The following is an 18879-nucleotide window of genomic DNA, read 5'->3' as shown; positions in this document are numbered from 1 at the left end:
AATTGTAACATACTGGAACAGATGCTGGGAATCAGTGAGTTGGAAGATACCCTGTGCAGCATTTGGTGCCAACTTATTCCCGCTGACACACTGTAGCTCGGCCTCACTTGGTGGCCTGGATCCTCATGAGGATCCGGCCTTTACAGTGGACCTGGGCCGGGTCTGAACCGAGAGGCCCGTGAAATGCAACGGTCTGGCTTACGGGGCCAATTGAATGGGTCGAATCATTTTGAAAAAATCGTTTTATTTTGTCATATATTCTATAAATAAACGGGTTTTTGTTTCATAAAGGCATCCTCACAATTCCCTGCGTCGTGAGCTTTCTCTCTGCCGCTGCTGTTGCCTGGCAACCTGCTGCGCTCGACAGTAAAAGCCTTAACGTATAAAATGCCGATAGATGTGGTAATCTTCTTATTTCATTTGAATGAAAGATCTGCTTCGCCTCTGATGTATTTCAGGCTCGGAGAAGAACATTTTCCGGTCATTTTAAATTCAATTCAAATGGTCCTGAACTTTTAGCTAAAAGTAATATTGCAATCTTAAGGCAAAGGAAACCAATCAGTGCAGTTAATAAAAAATACATCAGCAAACACATTTATTAACATGTAGGCACAGACTCTTTATTTTGTATCATGCGTACACGAGCCAATTCAACTGTATCTTTAATTAACCCCTGTGCGGGATGCAGTTAGGGGTCAAGCCCTGACGCACCGTCAACTTCAAAACACCCGTTGAAGTGAACTGGAGTATCACAGCATGCGCTTTCTGCGGGTCGGCCGTGGCGCCGATAACGCTGCGTCTGCAAACGTACGTACGTGAGGGGCTGAGCCAGAAAGCGCATGACTTCAGCACATTCCGAGAGGCCTGTATTACAAGACTTTACTCTATCAAAGTAAAAGTAAAAACAAATACTGTCCACCCACTGAGCCGTGACTTAGACGAGTGTTATTTATTGGATATTTGGATATTTATATACTGCTATTTACACATCAGAACACATTTACAGCTGTTCCCCTTTGTCCTGACAGCAAACTAATTCAGATTAGACCAAGTTGTTCCAGATGAATTACCCTTTTTATCATGGGTACGCCATTTTTGCCGCAGAGGCCCCAAAAACAGCCACAGAATGGGAAAGGTTAAGTCTCGACAAAAAATATGGGACCATTAGTGTTTTCACACTAGAGTATTCATATTTCACCGCCACTTATCATATCTCCAAAGTCCCATACTCGATTTGATCTCCATGACAACAGAGTGAACTGTATTGACTGAATAAGCCAGTAAGAGGACCTTGGTGGGGGGGTTTTGTAAAATGTTTTTTGTTCAAGAATTGGATCAGCACTCTGACATATGCGTTTGTCAATATTGGCATTATTAACCATTATGAGTTGATATTCACAGAACGTCAAATGCAGAAGTTAAGTCACCTTGCTCACCAGTCAAGCCTTACATAGACATGAGAGCGAGAGGACGCAGTTGTCAGGAATCAGGAAACATTTAATGCCATAATATGTCAGACATACAAAGAATTTGACTTGGCGGTTGTTGCGTAACAGCAGACAGTACGACAATGGACGAGACAGTGCAAGAGGAATAAAATACAATGTAAGGCTATGGGTTAGTTTAAAATAAAGGAATACAAATTAAAGTTAAAAGTACAGACCAGCGAACAGAAAGTGACGAGTGCAGTGAGAAAGAAAGTTACCGGTGGAGTGTTGTAGTCAGTCAGTGGGGGACCGGCTCTGTTGATGAGCCCGACTGCCGACGGGAAGAAACTGTTGTTGTGGCGGGAGGTCTTAGTCCTGATGGACCTCAGCCTCCTGCCAGATGGAAGGGGCACAAACAGGTTTTGTCCGGGGTGAGAGGGGTCGGCTACCATCTTTTTAGCTGCTTCAGAGACCTGGAAGCGAACAAGTCCTGCAGGGACGGCAGATTGCAGCCGATCACCCTCTCTGCAGAGCGGAGGACACGCTGCAGCCTGCCCTTGTCCTTGGCTGTGGCTGCAGCGTACCAGACGGTGATGGAGGAGCAGAGGATGGACTCCATGAAGGCCGTGTAGAAGTGCACCATCATCGTCTTTGGCAGGTTGAATTTCTTCAGCTGCCTCAGGAAGAACAACCTCTGCTGAGCCTTCGTGGTGATGGAGCTGATGTTCAGCTCCCACTTGAGGTCCTGGGTGATGATGGAGCCCAGGAAACGGAAGGAGTCCACAATAGAGTCACACAGGGTGATGGGGGAGGGTGGGGCTCTGTTCTTCCTGAAATCCACAACCATCTCCACTGTCTTCAGAGCGTTGAGCTCCAGGTTGTTCTGACTGCACCAGGACACCAGATGGTCAGACTCCCACCTGTAGGCGGACTCGTCCCCACCAGAGATCAGTCCAATGAGGGTGGTGTCATCCGCAAACTTCAGGAGCTTGACGAACTGGTTGTGTATTTACATTTGGCTTCATTTGGTTAAAAAAGATGCTGCACTGATTCAGATCTGTTCTATAATTGATAAAGTACAACACGACCAATAACTATGTTGATCTCAAATGACCTTTTAGATCCAATGTTCAGTTTCCTTTGATCGCCCCTCAGCCAACGTGTTTCCAAGGCCGTCCGTTGTCACTGTGCATTGGACCAAACTACTGACACTATCTAGCAGGTTTTAAGTTCTTTGACAATAAAAAGATCAGATTTGGGGATTTCAATTTAAATCACACCCTCATTGGTTTATCATTGGCACCCTCAGCACTGTTACCAGAATAAATGACGCATCACAGTACGTCCTTTCGTCACACTTTTGAAATGACAGCCTGTGTGATTTTCTGAGTCACCCTGAAGAGAACTGCATGTTCCACTCATCCCTGCATGAAAATATTGATTATGGATCATCAGTGTGTAAGCAGTATACTACCCTAACCCTATTAGTATTGTTGCCGAAAATGAGAGAATTATATAAGTATAGTGTGTTTTCAGTAAATAATATATATGTTCGTTAACATGTCAAAATAGACAAAACTGCACTGATCCATCAAACTAAAAATGATATCTATGCTGTGTTTCTGTTCCACCTCCTCACCTTCCCCAGTGCAATGAATCTGATCTGTGGTTTCCTGGTCCAGTGACCGTGTAGGTGATCAGTGGCACATTAATGTCTGGACATTCTAATGGTTCTGATTTGTTTGCCGTGTTTGTGAATTAGGCCTCGTTTTAGAAGGAATTCGTTTTTTTGCGGTGAAGTCAAAGACATTTGACTTTCCAAAAAAAGAAAATATTACTGTGGATGTTTTCACAGACTTTCATAACCTCCGACTTCTGGTGCCTCTGCTTAGACTGCAGCCATCCAACTTCACAGGACGTTTCACGTCTTTCACATGTCTATTTTCTGCAGGCCAATGGATATTCCTTGAGATCTATTCCAATATTCCTTCCCCGAGGACCACCACGTCACCACAAATATAATCCAAGACACTCCCTGTTGCTGTGGCGCCCGCTTTCCTCCTCGACATCTGGTTCTCTGCTGGTTCTCTGCTTGCGTCAGGAAGGAACCCGGCAAACGCCCCCTCCCTCACCCCAGCGTACTGCTGGTAGCCGCGCCCTGTCCGCCCGGCTGCCCTGCTGGCATCCATCCCACAGAAACACACCCACTAGAATGGACAGTTCTTTCACTAATGCTGGTGGGCAACCAGACTGTTAGAGCTAAATAAATATATGTGTATTATGGTGTGTGATCGCTGGTGAATAAGGCTGTAATGTAGTGTTGGGCTGTGGCTAGTGGCCTTAGCATTATGCTGGCCATTAAACACTGTGCTAGTTAGAGGTAGATGTGATATTTTAGCTTGGAGTTCATATTTTCTCAAGTCAAAATTGAACTGGCGTGAAGCTGAAATCAGACTGGATTGAGCCAGTTTACAGCATCGGTGCCGATCCATTCTCTGGTCCGTTTCAGATCATCCCAGCGTGGAGCAACGTGACGATCCAAAGTGAGCTCAGCCATTCCGGATTATGCTGTTGAGAATATTCTTTGCAAACTATTCTCCAACGTGTTGACGGTCTATCTGGCTCATGGGGGGGGCGCCACACTCGGAGCGAGAGATTTAACACCCGCTCAAATAAACGGCGCTCTTTCACAACACGCTAGTTAATACTTTTCTCTGAACGCTCAATCGGGTGAAACCATAACTGCGTAACCAGTTGGTGTGTGAGCGCACCACCGTGGGACCGGATTCCCCTCGTGCTTTTCCCAATGGATGCTCGTTTTCCATCTGATGGTGACCAACGAAGAGGACGTCCCTTTCGTCTTTTGGAGTACGTCTCCACCAGCCTTTGCAGATCTAGAGATGGAAAACGTTCGTCCGTTCTTTTAGCCTAAAAAGCTGAAGCTCGGTCGCGTTAGGATGGAGATTGAGTCGCGGGCCTTTGGCTCGGCCCTTTTTTAGAACATCAACATGCTTTGACCTGAGCCCTTCCGTCATGGCTCTGGCTGTATGCTTTAGGCTCGTTGTCCTGCTGGAAGATGAACATCAAGCCGGTCTGATGGGCAGACCAGAGACCTTCTCCCACATTGTTTATTGTGTCTCCCACACATTTTGGGGGAGAAGATGGCGATGGGAGGGAGGACGTGTGGGAGTGGGGGGGGGGGGGGGGCATGTCAGTCAGGATCAGCGTCTCTGCTCTGCTCCACAGGAGGAAGCTTCACCAGAAATCACATCCGCACGGTTTAATAACGCCGACGGCTGAAAGAAGAAAGGCGGCAGACAGGAGATGGAAAGGCTGCGGCTACGTGGAACGATTCATTTGTTCACCAGCTTAATGACTTTTATATGTGCGCAGTGTATTCGGTCATTCGATGATGGACACATCTCTAATATTTAGATGATAGTCTGTTACAGCTGTAACAGGCGATGCAGTACGACGTGGACTTTAGGTAACACGTGATAGAAAACGGACTAAACGTTATTTAGTTTCTCAAAATCCGAAACACCCCCCTCCCCACTATTTATTGAATGTATTTTATATCGTTGTACCTCAACGTGAGGACCTGCTTCCCCCAAATGCAGGGTGGATCCTCTTCAATGATTACCTCTAATCTGCTGTTGTTTGAAAAGAACAAAAGAGGATAAATAATAAGCAAGACAATACAAATGGAGTCTCATGAAACTATATGAACTAGAGGGGGTAGGACAGAAAGTGAGATGTAATTAAGCAAGATGTCTGTGCCAATAGAGAAGAAAAGAGGACATTATGTGTAATTTAAACCAGGGGGGGGAGTAGTGGCAGTTCTATGAGTTGATAAAGAAACGATGCTCTGAACTCTGCTGCTTTCTGACAAACGATTGTTGTAAACGTGACGATACGAAGCGAACGAAAAGCGAGCGACGACGCACAAGAACGTGTGGTCTTCTCAAGTCTACACGAGTTTCACACGACAGTTGGGGAAATATACACTTTGTGCTGTGAAAAAAAACCTGCAAGCAGCAGCGAGCGGAAGGTGGGTGAGACTCGGTGAGACTCGGCTGGGTCGTCATGGCGACGCTTTCTGTGCAGAATGAAAGGAAAGGAATGGGAAGAGTGAAGGAAAGAGGGCAGGTTCTCCTCCACGAGCCGCATTGGAAGTGGACTGTTTTCTCCCCAAAGTACAACAAGAAAGACCACTTGTTCTCGCTGGCAGTGCTCCTTTGTGAAATAGAGGACATAGAAAACAGGCCTGTAAATAACTTACTCACCCACCACAGTCGGTTCAGGAATCAGGAAACATTTATTACCAAAATATGTCAAACATACAAGGAATTTGTCTTGGCGGTTAGTGCGCGACAGTAGACCGACAAGACAACAGTGCAGTAATAAAATAAAGTAAAATGAAATGCTAATGCAATGGGTTAGTAGAATAAGGCTATGGGTTAGTGTAAAACAAGGGAATAAAGTAAAAAATGTTAAATATTAAAAAAGTTAAAAAGAAAAATATTAAGCATAAAGTGCACTAACGAACAAGTGACGAGTGACGACAAAGTGAGAAATGACAGTTAAAGTGACGTGTGCAGTGTGAAGGGGAGTGACCGGTGGAGTGTTATAGTCAGTCAGTGGGGGGCCGGCTCTGTTGATGAGCCCGACTGCCGATGGGAAGAAACTGTTCGTGTGGCGGGAGGTCTTAGTCCTGATGGACCTCAGCCTCCTGCCAGATGGAAGGGGCACAAACAGGTTCTGTCGGGGTGAGAGGGGTCGGCCACCATCTTTTTAGCTCGCTTCAGAGACCTGGAAGCGAACAAGTCCTGCAGGGACGGCAGATTGCAGCCGATCACCCTCTCTGCAGAGCGGATGACGCGCTGCAGCCTGCCCTTGTCCTTGGCTGTGGCTGCAGCGTACCAGAAGGTGATAGAGGAGCAGAGGATGGACTCCATGATGGCCGTGTAGAAGTGGACCATCATCATCATCATCGTTGAAGCTCGGCCCGACACGACTCACCGCTCCACTCGCCGTGGAGAAGAAAGTGTTGAACGAACGAATCGTCCCATTGAGCTCGTCCGAGACGAGATACGTGGTGCAGAAGTGGTGCGCGCGTCAGCCGGCTTCTCTCCACCAGCAGCCGTGGCGTCACGAGGCCAAACCCAGCCGGCGTAACGTAACGGTGATTGATTTCACAAGCAGCTGTCTTACATAAGCAGGTCGGGGTGAACAGGGAGGGCAGGAAAAGAGACGGGGGGAGAGCAGGATGGACGGTGGGAGGGTGGGAGGCGGTGAGGAGGATTGCGGGGGGGGACTAGCTGGTGAACATGGTGGAGCATGAAGAGGCCGATATAGTGTAAGGAGATGGTCCAGACCAAAATCCCGTCTGACTTCCAAGCTCGGCGCTTTTTGTGGCCTCGGTGGTCAATAAGCATCGATGCCTTTGTCCTCTGGCAAAGTAGAGCAGAACAAATAAGCTGTTTTACTTCTTGGTGTGTGTAGTGGAGAGCGTGGTGATGTGAGTTTGCAGTGTGTACTTGTTGGTGCACTTGGTGCACCGCCTTTGGCCCGGCAGCTTTCCATGTGGGCTTTCACACGCATACACTTTCTTTACTAGATGAACGTCCGAAACACGTAAATGAGTAAGAGAGGAAGACTTCCTTCCTTCACTCCTCCAAGTTGTGTGGCGATAACATCTGGAATCAATACGCCAGACAAACGCCAGCAAACGCCTCAACGTGTCTGCAGCCGTCTGCGTTTCCCTCCAACATGGATTCTTTCACCAAATTAAGTCAGTCTTCTTATTTCCGTCTTGATTCCGCTCCGTTAATCTGGTTCCAAGCCGAATTTCACAATGTGGATTTATGAAATTCCTCCTTTAAAAGGACCGTTTCGTTACATTTAATTACACCTGAAACGCCAGCGTACATCACGTCAGCGGTGAAGCGGGATTTCCGTTTTTTGCTGACGGTCAAACTGTGTTCCGCGTGCTGGACTGTTTGTGTTGCCGCGGTGATTGCAGGCTGCTGTCCAGGATGGCGGCGATGAAGGAGCAGCAGTTCCCAGAGGAGAAGCCTCTGCTGCCGGAGCAGCGCGGCGTGGATTCAGACACGGTGGGTCCGCCTTCCCTTCGCCGCGCGCGTCCCAATGACCTTCATCCTTTCAGGTTTTTCCTCAAATGGCGCCAAACAAAAGGTCTTCTCCAAACTCCTCCCACACCCGCCGCTTTGAGCGTGTCAATCATTCGTGCCGCAGCCAAGCTCCTCTTATTCTAATTGAATAAGAATATTCAAAATAATTGAATCTAACTTCAAAGAAATTCACCACTTCAGAGGCAACACATTCAAATTACTTTTTCTAGAAAATAAATTACTTTTTCTAAGTAACTAAGAGTATAAAACATCTTACTGTAAAATCCCCCAAAAATGTAATGTGCCGTTACATTGTTCATACGATTGATGTGATTGTTTTTTCTCTGAATATTATTATTATTATTAATATTATTATATTATATATTAATACTCTCTTCCACTGGCTCCATAATTGTTTTGCTTTTATTTCAACATTTTGACATTAAAATATTTAAATTGGAGTGCCAAATACATTATTAATGAGTGAGCTTTCTATCCCAGGACGTTATGTCTTGAATTATAGAAACACATTAAAGGAAATTGCACATGAAAAGACCTTTGGTGTGTGCTGAGCTCGGGGAGACTTTTCCTTGTGACATCGGTACGTCTAAGAGTAACTCACCTGCCTGCAGCATGTTCCCGGTTGGAAGTTGCATGTGCACGGTTTAACGTGTCTCTGCGCGCCGTCTCCCCCGGTTTTCCTCTCAAAGGAAGGTTGCAGGACTTGAGTTCTCTTGAGCAAAGAAGAAGAAGAAGAAGAGGCTTCGGAGCTCCAAGTGCTGAACCCCCCCCCCCCCCCCCAGTTTCTACCCAGTAACCACCTTGTGTTTGTTTGTTTTGCCACCCAGCAGGATAAAGGCGAGGAGGCGTCGGGGGGGTCGCCGCGCCCCACCGGCCACGCGCCTCTTAACCACCCCTCCCCCCCCGGCCGCCCCACTCAGCGCTGGCACGTCATCGCGCGCCACTGGCTCCGCCAGACGCGCCGTCGCACCGGCGGGTCGATCCCGGTAACTACCAGAACCACCAGAAGCACCAGAACCCCCCCCCAGCACACTGAGTCTAACACCACGGTGACCTCCGGTTACACCAGCTGGAGGTTCAAAATGTGTACTGGATACTAGTAGGAATACTAGTTCATTGTTACTAGTTGACTTTCCGTTGGATGACCAATGACTGTAAATGTAGATCATATAAACCCAGTACATCGCACACATTGCCTCGTTGGGTAAAAGCAGCCATACACAGTATCAAGTAGAGAGAAGTATTGAACGTTAAGTACTCCTTACTGTAACACATGCTGATCATGTGTATTTATATACCAAATCTTAATCTTCTTGGTAACTTTAGCTGTTGAATACATATGTACAACTAACAACTAATCTGTAGTATGAAATGTACTTGTACTATATTGTACTAAAGTAAAGTTATTATTTCTATAATATACAATATTGAAAAAAGGAATTCACAACTTTTGCTTATATTCCTTCCCCGACTCAACAGGAAACATTTAACTTTGTGTTAAAAGCCCCAGTGGTCCGTTAACCTCCATCTACACCGATAATCCGTCATACTGACCAAATAGTAACACGAGGATTCAAAACCGCAACAGAACCGGAAGGTTTATCCTCTGAACATCTTTAAGCGCCAAACCAGCAGCTTTAGGCCCATTTCTCGGTTTACCCTCGTTGTGCTTGACTTTTGTCCTCAGTTCCAAACTTAATCAAGTCATGAACCCCCCCCTCCACTAGATGGCTTTAGTGCTGCATCCCCCCCCCCCCCCCCCTAAATGACGGCCACACCATTCAAACCAGTACATGGGTACTGCCCCCCCCTCCCCGCTGAACTCAGGATCAGAGGGCGGGGGGGGGCGATGAGAAGGAGAAGAGCGCCACCTGCTGTACTGTCACTGCTAACATCTCCCCTTTGCATGAAGGCCACAGGGACTGAGGCTGCCCTCCACCCCCTGTTGGGATGAGTCCGTCACGGCTCATTCAACACGTAGATGCGTCTTCTTAAAGGACAGCTTCAAGGTCCTGTGGTCTGCAGGTCTTTCTTTCTCTTTAGGTGTGTCCCTGACTTGACTTTGTCCTCTCCTTTACTTAAAATGTGACTCCCGACGCAGCTAATCCACAGCTATTGCTTTTCTCTTCCTATGTGCACCATCTTTAATCCCGTTGTGTGTTTTCTTGTGTGCATGTTTAACGATGAAGCATCTGTTCCGACGGGCGTCTAACCTTCCGCGCGTGTCCTTTTTACCTTCGGTCCAGATGTTCCTGTTCTGGGCTTTGCGAAGGCCGCAGAGCAGGAACATGCTCTTAAATGAGCATGTGCTGAAATAACACAGGTTGGAACAAGTGACATTTCACCGTAGTTGTGATAAATTGTCGTAAAGTGAAAGTTTTGGTCTGAAGCATACGTTATTTTCTAACTAGCTGCGTGTATCTAAAAAAAGAACCTGTTTTATGTCAATACATCGCTTCTCAAGTTAAAGAGTCCCGACCAAGTTCTCTCACAGTGAATCCTGCACGGCCTCGTGTCCTGAAGAATGTTCACTAGAACAAAGCAGTTTGGGGAATTACGTTGAAAAGGAAACATATTTTTGGATTACTTTTGCTTTTGATGTATTACAAACGAGTTCTGTGGTCCACGTATAGACAAGTAGTCGGGTTGTGGATGAGACAAGAGTTTTTCAGTTTAACTAGTTTGTTGCATTTTCCTCTTTTATATTTGTAAGATTAACATAGGCAGGCAAAGTCTGAGCATGAACAATAATTTATTTTAATTATGTTTTTTAACATTTTAACTTACAAACTTCTGTTGTGAAATTTAAATAGGGCCCGATGAAAGCCACTATTTAGGCTGAATTACAGACCCTGGCTGCAGTGTTGCGCATAAGTCCCGCCCCCTCTCTAGATTAGTAAAATGGCCCATTGTGATGTAGAAACAGTCATGCAACCGATTTGCGAAGCAGAGGTTTGATTGCGGCTTCGTTGAAGGACTGTGGTGCATGTTGTTTCAGCAGAGCTGTACTAACGATTCCTACACCCAAAGACTGATCCACAGGGAACCATCAATTATGCCTCTAATAGTCAGAATCTTATCGTGCTGCCCGGCTCAACAGAGCTGTGACTGTGAAGAGAAACGTGGGGTTGTTTTTATTTTTCTTGATTAATGATAAGTAATCTTTATTAATTGATGCACACTAATGTCTGAGCAATATATTCTGCATGTGTTAGCGAGTTCAGACTCACTTATTCTTTTCCAATCGTCTGCTGTCTCTGCTCTCTGTGTGCAGGAAAGCTTCGACCAGCTGATGCCGGTGGGGGATTGGAAGGTATGAGCCCATGTTTGTGTTCCTCTCTGTTTTCTTACTGCCGCGTCTTTGGTGTTGTCGCCTTTCTATCACTCTTTCTTTTCGCCATGTCTTTGTGGGCGCTCAATCGGCTAACGTTAACAAAGACGAGGAAAAGGAGGGGAGGTGCGAGATGGATATCTGAAACTTTAAAATGATATATCACCTATTGCTCCACTGTAGGTTCAAATCCTTTAAGGACTCTCTGTGTGGAGTTAGCGGGTTCTCCATGTGCCTGCTTTCAAAGACTAATTAATACCAATAAATCAGTGATTGCTACTCTGAGACTACTAGTTTTAAAATTCTCAATTGATCTGATTTGGGAAAGCTTTTTATACACTTTGGAGTGTCAAGATGTCCCACATTTAACCTTATACGCGTATACTGTGTCATATATACATACATATGAAATGCTTACATGCATACAAGTGAAACATTTACACGCATCTCACTAGTAAACGTAAGAGCATCTCACTAGTGACTGTAAGAGCATCTCACTAGTGAACATAAGAGCATCTCACTAGTGACTAAGAGCATCTCACTAGTGAACGTAAGAACATCTCACTAGTGACTGAGCATCTCACTAGTGAACGTCAGAACATCTCACTAGTGACTGAGCATCTCACTAGTGAACGTAAGAACATCTCACTAGTGACTGAGCATCTCACTAGTGAACGTCAGAACATCTCACTAGTGACTGAGCATCTCACTAGTGAACGTAAGAGCATCTCACTAGTGACTAAGAGCATCTCACAAGTGAACGTCAGAACATCTCACTAGTGACTGAGCATCTCACTAGTGAACGTAAGAGCATCTCACTAGTGACTGTAAGATCATCTCACTAGTGACTAAGAGCATCTCACTAGTGACTAAGAGCATCTCACAAGTGACTGTAAGAGCATCTCACTAGTGAACGTAAGAACATCTCACTAGTGACTGTAACAGCATCTCACTAGTGACCAAGAGCATCTCACTAGTGACTGTAAGAGCATCTCACTAGTGCCTAAGAGCATCTCACTAGTGCCTAAGAGCATCTCACTAGTGAACGTAAGAGCATCTCACTAGTGCCTAAGAGCATCTCACTAGTAAACGTAAGAGCATCTCACTAGTGACTAAGAGCATCTCACTAGTGAACGTAAGAGCATCTCACTAGTGACTGTAAGAACATCTTACTAGTGAACGTAAGAGCATCTCACTAGTGCACGTAAGAGCATCTCACTAGTGACTGTAAGAGCATCTCACTAGTGACTGTAAGAACATCTTACTAGTGACTAAGAGCATCTCACTATTGACTGTAAGAGCATCTCACTAGTGAACGTAAGAGCATCTCACTAGTGACTAAGAGCATCTCACTAGTACACCTAAGAGCATCTAACTAGTGAATGTAAGAGCATCTCACTAGTCCACGTAAGAGCTTCCCATTAGCATACGGAAGAGTCTCAGTTACACCGGAAGGCGGAACAGCAAAAAGTGCCAATCTTATGCCCCTACTTTATATGTTTTTACGTCCTGACTTGTCCGTCCTTGTGTAAGTTTTTAAATACTGCCATATTCAAATGACGGAATGTCATTTTTGGAGTTTTTCTTTTTTCTAAACGCCCACTCATATGTTTGTCAAAGAGGTTCACCTGTCAATTCGGACAAATGCAATAAATGACGTGCTAAACACGTGCAAATCAGAAATATTTTTATTATTGGGTATTGCATTTTTGTAATGCCTCTACCCAAAGAGTACTTTGATAAGCGTTGCTTAATCTTTTACCTTTCGACTCATTTTGATCAGTTTCACAATGGCATGACCGTTAATTATTCAGGTATTATTATTCAAACGTTCAAATAGCCCGAAGGTCCTGCAGACAAATTACAGGTAAATTGGTGACTGGGAATAAAACAGCACGTAACTACGGCAACTATTCCATTAATACTACATTATAATGTGTTACAGTATGCTATGCTATAACACTGTAATATACAATAACACTATACTCTACTATACAACCCAACTCTATACTGAACTATAATGCTAAACTATGCGATACATACTGAACAATATTAAAATAAAATACTATTCTTTCATCCATTATCATCAATCTAGGATAAAGCTTTGCTTTACTTTTATTCAGTGGTGGCTGGTCAATAGAGGGCCCGCCTGGAGCGCCCCTCCATATATTAAATTATAAAAATGGAAATTAGTTTTTTAAATATGAAATGTACCCTGTAATATTTGTAAAATATGATATCTGCACAAAAGATTTTTCCTGCAGGCCTGTCAAACGCACGTCCTGTCTTCATGTGCGTTTTATCTGCGACAGGGTCGATCCCGCAGCAAGCATGTCTGAGAAGCACTTTAGCCAATTGCTGATTAAATAAAAACATGTTTGACATACAATTTAGCCAATCAGCGTCCCTAAATAGACCCAGCCTGAGGCAACATTGTTTTCTCCCCAAGCTTGTGCGTTCTGGTCAAGGCTGGTATCGACAGGCGGATGACCTTCTGGAGGAAGTAAAGAGCGCAGATTTTATCGCCATTCAAGCAGACAAGACGACTGACATGTATAGAGTACATATTATACCAACATATTATTATGCCGCCACTGCTTTCATTACTTATCATCTCTCATTCTTACTCCTAAGGTTAACATTAGTAGAATAGCATTATATATGAATGGAGTAGTATTTTTGACATTGGATAACTGCTGGTTTGCACGCGAAAACTTTGTTGTTCCCACAAACTGTGGTAGCACCTTGCTACAAAAGCAATGTAGTGAACTATAAAGTACTAAAATACTGTGGTAGGACTGTTTCCCCATGAGTGCATTACAGAAGTTTTAAACTCGACTCAGCTAAATAAAGAATCTGAACCCTAAAAAGCGTGTTAAGTTGATATTTGCACATCGGAGTATTAACGCTGGTGGGTTTATTTTAGTCAGACACGTGCTGAGCGTCAGGCAGGAGCGATGAGACGTTTCACACCAAACACCACTCTCTCGCACTTCAAACTAACACTTCAAGGTCTCAAAAAAACATCACTTTCTGGCTGAGATGAATATTTCCACATCAGATTTATTCGTTCTGTGATTATTACAAACATTGGTTCTGCATACATTTACCAAAAACATGCCCATTTGATATTAATTTAAACGTTTACGCTGCTTGAAAACTGCACACGTAGACGCATTGTCAGTATGAACTCTCAGGCTAAATAAAATAATATTTAAAACCAAGTATTTTTAGTCTAGATGAGTGCCACTGCTTAATAAATGCAAGGAACAAACCAGACAGACGCGAGCTGATCTTACTGCTTAATGTACCTCCATAAAATACTGGGAACGTTGTGTTGCGTTTTTATGTTTTGCTGTTACTTAGTAGAAGATCGTGGACTGTTAAATAATAACTATCAGTAACTGTTCTGCCTAAACCTACCAAATCGTTTCACAGCATTAACCATAACGCTGCCGTCAACGATGCAACATGCTAAATATGTACAGTGGTTTTTAAATAACGCTAAACAGGGACTTCTTATGCAAAGTTTTGGGGTTTTGGGTCTTTCCTCAACACACTGATTGGTAAACTAAGTTCAAGATCACTGCTAAGCAATAATGCGTGTTTGATACCTTATTTTGCATTGAATCACACTGGGATGAAACTGATTTTACCAACAAAAAAAAAATCCACCAGTTTTTAATACAGCTAACAAGCTACATGAGCTACCTCCATTTTGGACCCTTGTTCTCTCTGAACGTTTATGCCCAAAGCACCATGTTGCGTTGAAGCTGCCTGCACGCTCACAGGCTTACGTGAGGCCTCCGGCTACATTTTAGATAAATCCGAATAAATGTGTCCCCGAGGCGAATTCATCAACAGCGACATTCGGTGGCGGAAAAGAGAAACAGTGAAGTGGGAAAAGATGGGAGCAGTGGTGCTGATGAGAGAGAGAGAGAGAGAGAGAGAGCCTTTAGACGGGTGACGGACAACACGGCCGGCCAATCCCGTGCGGGGGACGGCCGCACTGCGAGCGAATCATCCTCTGTCTGCCACACGCCCCGTCTCTCTCTCTCTCTGGTGCCTACGGAGGGCGAGGAGAAAGGCGGGGGGGGGGGGGGGGGGGGGGGGCTGACAGCGTGGGTGGGAGACCTGCTGAAGCAGACAAAGACGTCGCAGCATCCAGGACCGAGTCCCTTAAAACAGGGACCCTCCTCCTCCTCCTCTTCCTCTTCTCTGTCGGCTGAGAGCGCGGTCACTGCGGAGCCATGCCTGAGTGCTGGGACGGGGTGAGGAGGGTTCCTTTAATGTTAGTGTGTGTCTGTGTGTGTGTGTGTGTGTGTGAGGCAGTATTCAGATGCGGTGTCAACAATATCGGAATCAATTTATTAGCCGTTTCAAAAAAGCTCTGCTTCTATTTGCCGCTAAATGTTTCAATCGGACAAAAATAAATAAAATAAATAAAAAAAACGTGTTTGCAGCAGGCAGCACATCTGTGTTAACGTGACTGTGTGGAACCGGTTCTGTGGGCGGCTCCTCCTTTGCCCCACTGACACACTTAAGCTCCCCCAACAAATGCTGCGCAATGGAGCGATGCACGTGGCTATGCGGATAAACACCTGTGTTTGTGTGTCTGTGTGCACGTGGGGGTCTCACGGGAGGGATCATCCCCCTGCAGCACTGTCCGTTTTTGGCGACGTTAAAAAGGACGCGTAGAATCGGTGTGTTTGGCAGGATTTGATTCTCACACAATCTAGTTGTGTTGTGTCTTATTTTGAAAGCTGGGTGTCCACATCCAATTTTAGATAATGCAACGCACCCCTCACCCCCCCTCACCCCTCACCCCCTCACCCCGAGCGGCTGAAGGTCATCAGGGGGTTTGCGTGTTGGTGAGACGTTTACTGCATAAATTACAACGCAGACGTCGAAGCGGAAGCAACAATAACGCAGCCGGCAGGTCGAGTTCTGTCCACGAATAGCGAAATAACAATAATGATTTTTCAGTCACATTTCTTTGTGTTAGAACAGTTTAAAATGCGGAGCATTAATGCAACGCTTCCACAGCCTAATCCAGGCCAAATAATCCAAAAATACCACTCCTGTTTGTGTGTGTGTGTGTGTGTGTGCGTCTCGATTTAGCAGCTCATGGTTACATTTACCTCCCATACCTCCATTTTGAGTTTGGCCGCCGCTGACAAGAGCGCTTTGGAGCCCGAGTGAGTCGTCAGAGACTTTCTGCTAATCGTGTTTAATGAGGACGTCGTTTTTTGTAACTGCTTTGATGTTAAAGCTTAAATCCTGAATGAATAACTGAAATGTTTCCGTTGCTGTGAAGCTGGCGCCAGCCCGGGTCTGTACACCAGACGCGGACGACGTCATCGTAATGCCGCCGATCGCTTTGCACGCGGCTGCTTTAAAGCCTCGACTTCAGAGATTTGATCTTGAATGGCGGCCGTCGACTTTTGGCTATTTTGCCACCGAATGAATGGAGGTGACCATATTTGTTGTGGTGTGTCGAAGTGACACAGAATCGTTGTATTCTCACTGTCCTGTACGCGTCAGAGGAGTCGCCCCCTGATGGACATTAGAGAGAATGCAGGTCTCGAGACACTTTCGCACAACCGGAGGTTTCGTTGTCCTGTCGCCAACAGACAACAAACTCGTGGTAGAGAACAAGATCCGGCTGAAAAATGCAATGACATTTTTTAAAAAGCCACAGCTACGAGCGCCGGTTCGTCCGAAAAAAGTCAAGGAAATCTAAAAAACTGGCTCAGACACGAGAGAGAAAACCTGAAACGCATAATTAGGACGGTGACAACAATCAGGGGAAATCAAGCGTCGGACAGAACGGTTTGTGTGTTTCACAGGAACACGACGTCGAGACCCCGTACGGGACGCTGCACGTGGTGATCCGCGGGGCGCCAAAAGGGAACAAGCCCGCCATCCTCACCTACCACGATGTGGGACTGAACCGTGAGTAACAAGGCAGAATGTGCGTGTGTGTGTGTGCGTGCGTGTGTGTGTGTGTGGCCACAGTTTCAGTACAGTGTGAAGATTTCATGCTTTTTATGGAAAAACGAAAAACTGAAGATTCCTCACTGCATAAGTAATAGCAAAGAAAACCCCACCCAGGCTCCACGTTGAAGTCTAAATACCAAAAACACGTCGGCAACCTTCAATTAAAACAGTCCCAGCATCAGAATGTTTGGTTGTTTTGCCGTTTGTTCGTTCTGATTGGATTGCACGAGAGCGACAGGCGATGAAGACCAATGGATGTTGACCGGTGACCCTCGGGCGGACGCGTCCGCGCTTAGAGTGACGCTTGATCGCGTTGACAACAGAGGAGTTGAATTCCTCCAACAAACACACGTTCACACCTGGGAAACTAAACGGAAAGTGACTTTCAGCACCTTTGCATGTTAATGTTCTCACCTTCACAAGGTAGGACGGTAAAAAGAAGGTTGCACGATGACGTGCAGATTGCAACACATATTACGTGTTATTATTATTATTATTATCTATGTGCCAGAAAGGCGTAATGATTTAATATCTGGGAAGATGATAAATAGTAGGATGGATCTGAGAGAAGCTCTGTTGAAAACAACCAGAGACAAAAGAAGAAAAGATAAAATGACGCGGCAAGAAGGAAATGTAGGTCAGAAAAATATCCCATGGAGGAAGGCCGGGGGGGGGGGCGGCACAGCTTCAATGGGTGGAGGTTAGGGTGGATGCTGGTGGGGGTTTGGAAGAGAGAAGCTCTCACAGACCCTCCCCTGCTTTTCATCCCCCGAGCCAGGGTTGTCATGGCGATCGGGCCGTCGATTACCGCGGTGCAGCCGGGCCTCCGGGCAGGAAACGGTGCTGCACCAGCGAGTCTGACGTGGTCGTGTGCTGGGAGGGCGACAACAAAGCTGACGTCCATTTACACACGAAATTAAAATGGAGGTGAACGAGAACAAGAGCCCAACAGGGCGTCGACAGCAGCGTGTTGTTCCCTTGGTGTACACTGGGTGGTGCTCTACTACGCCAATGAGTTTAGCCATACGGGCAAAAGGGTGCGTGCTGGATCACAATAGTCCAAAAATGCACCTCCTCTAAGTCTCTGTGGGAGAGGTCGCGGGGTCGAGGACGGATGGAGAGGAGAATGCATGAGGAGTTAAAGAGAACCGACGGCCAAACTGCAACTTCTCTTCATTCTGTCTCAGCGGCGTTCATTAAGACCCAGGTAACTTACACCGCCTCCAGGCCAAATAGGCTATTTGGGTTGAATGATAAATTCAGTGTCAGCAGAATAAACCCTAAAAACGTACCTGTGGATCCTCTGAATCATCTGCATTTGCATTTGTAACCAGGAAGCCATCTTTTCCTCTTTTCTCCTCCTGAGTATCAGATGGTCATCTTCAAAGAGCTGCTCCGTCTCTAACCCGATTCCTGCTCTCGTTCCTTCATCTTTCCCCCCCGCATGCTCCCTCTGCTCACTTCCTCTCGTCCCTCCCCCTCCTCCCGCAGACAAGCTGTGCTTCAACTCCTTCTTCAGTAACGAGGACATGCAGGAGATCACCAAGCACTTTGTTGTTTGCCATGTCGACGCCCCGGGGCAGCAGATCGGGGCATCGCAGATGCCACAGGGGTACAATGTGCACACACACACACACACACACACACACACACACACACACACACACACACTTATTCAGATGACCAAACACTTGATAAGAGCCACTAATGAATGGATCATTGTGTCAGTGGTCCGGGGACGAGGCATGAAGAGATTATTTTAAATGATTTGATGCATTTCTTGAATGAAATCAACGAATGAAATCAATGAATGAAAGCAAGCAAAGATAACCCGTCCTCTCTCTGCACAGGTACCAGTACCCTACCATGGACCAGCTCGCTTCGATGCTGCCCACTGTGGTGCAGCACTTTGGGTCGGTGCTTTTAAGTCCACACCCTTTTTCACGCAGCTCACTTGTATTTAAAC

The 18879-nt window shown here is 45.8% G+C and overlaps 1 protein-coding gene across 12 annotated transcripts in view; it reads left to right on the top strand.

The window, feature by feature from the left end:
- The window catches only part of LOC144382965 (protein NDRG4), a 28681-nt gene that overhangs the window by 3032 nt on the left and 6770 nt on the right, over window positions 1-18879 (top strand). For 2 of the 12 annotated variants that reach the window (XM_078097144.1, XM_078097142.1), the window contains exons 2-7: window positions 7453-7543; window positions 8410-8568; window positions 10857-10895; window positions 16763-16868; window positions 18405-18525; window positions 18764-18826. In XM_078097144.1, coding sequence (XP_077953270.1) covers window positions 7466-7543; window positions 8410-8568; window positions 10857-10895; window positions 16763-16868; window positions 18405-18525; window positions 18764-18826 — 566 coding nt within the window. In that variant the 5' untranslated portion in view covers window positions 7453-7465. Of the gene's footprint in view, window positions 1-7452; window positions 7544-8409; window positions 8569-10856; window positions 10896-14974; window positions 15185-16762; window positions 16869-18404; window positions 18526-18763; window positions 18827-18879 lie in introns of those variants that run through there. The other 10 variants (XM_078097145.1, XM_078097143.1, XM_078097147.1 and 7 more) reach the window with 6 other exon arrangements.

Source organism: Gasterosteus aculeatus, chromosome Y, assembly GCF_964276395.1.
Source record: "Gasterosteus aculeatus chromosome Y, fGasAcu3.hap1.1, whole genome shotgun sequence".
Taxonomy (NCBI): Eukaryota; Metazoa; Chordata; class Actinopteri; order Perciformes; family Gasterosteidae; genus Gasterosteus; species Gasterosteus aculeatus.
Note: the sequence above shows the minus strand (reverse complement) of the source record. Positions and strands in the feature narration are given on the sequence as shown.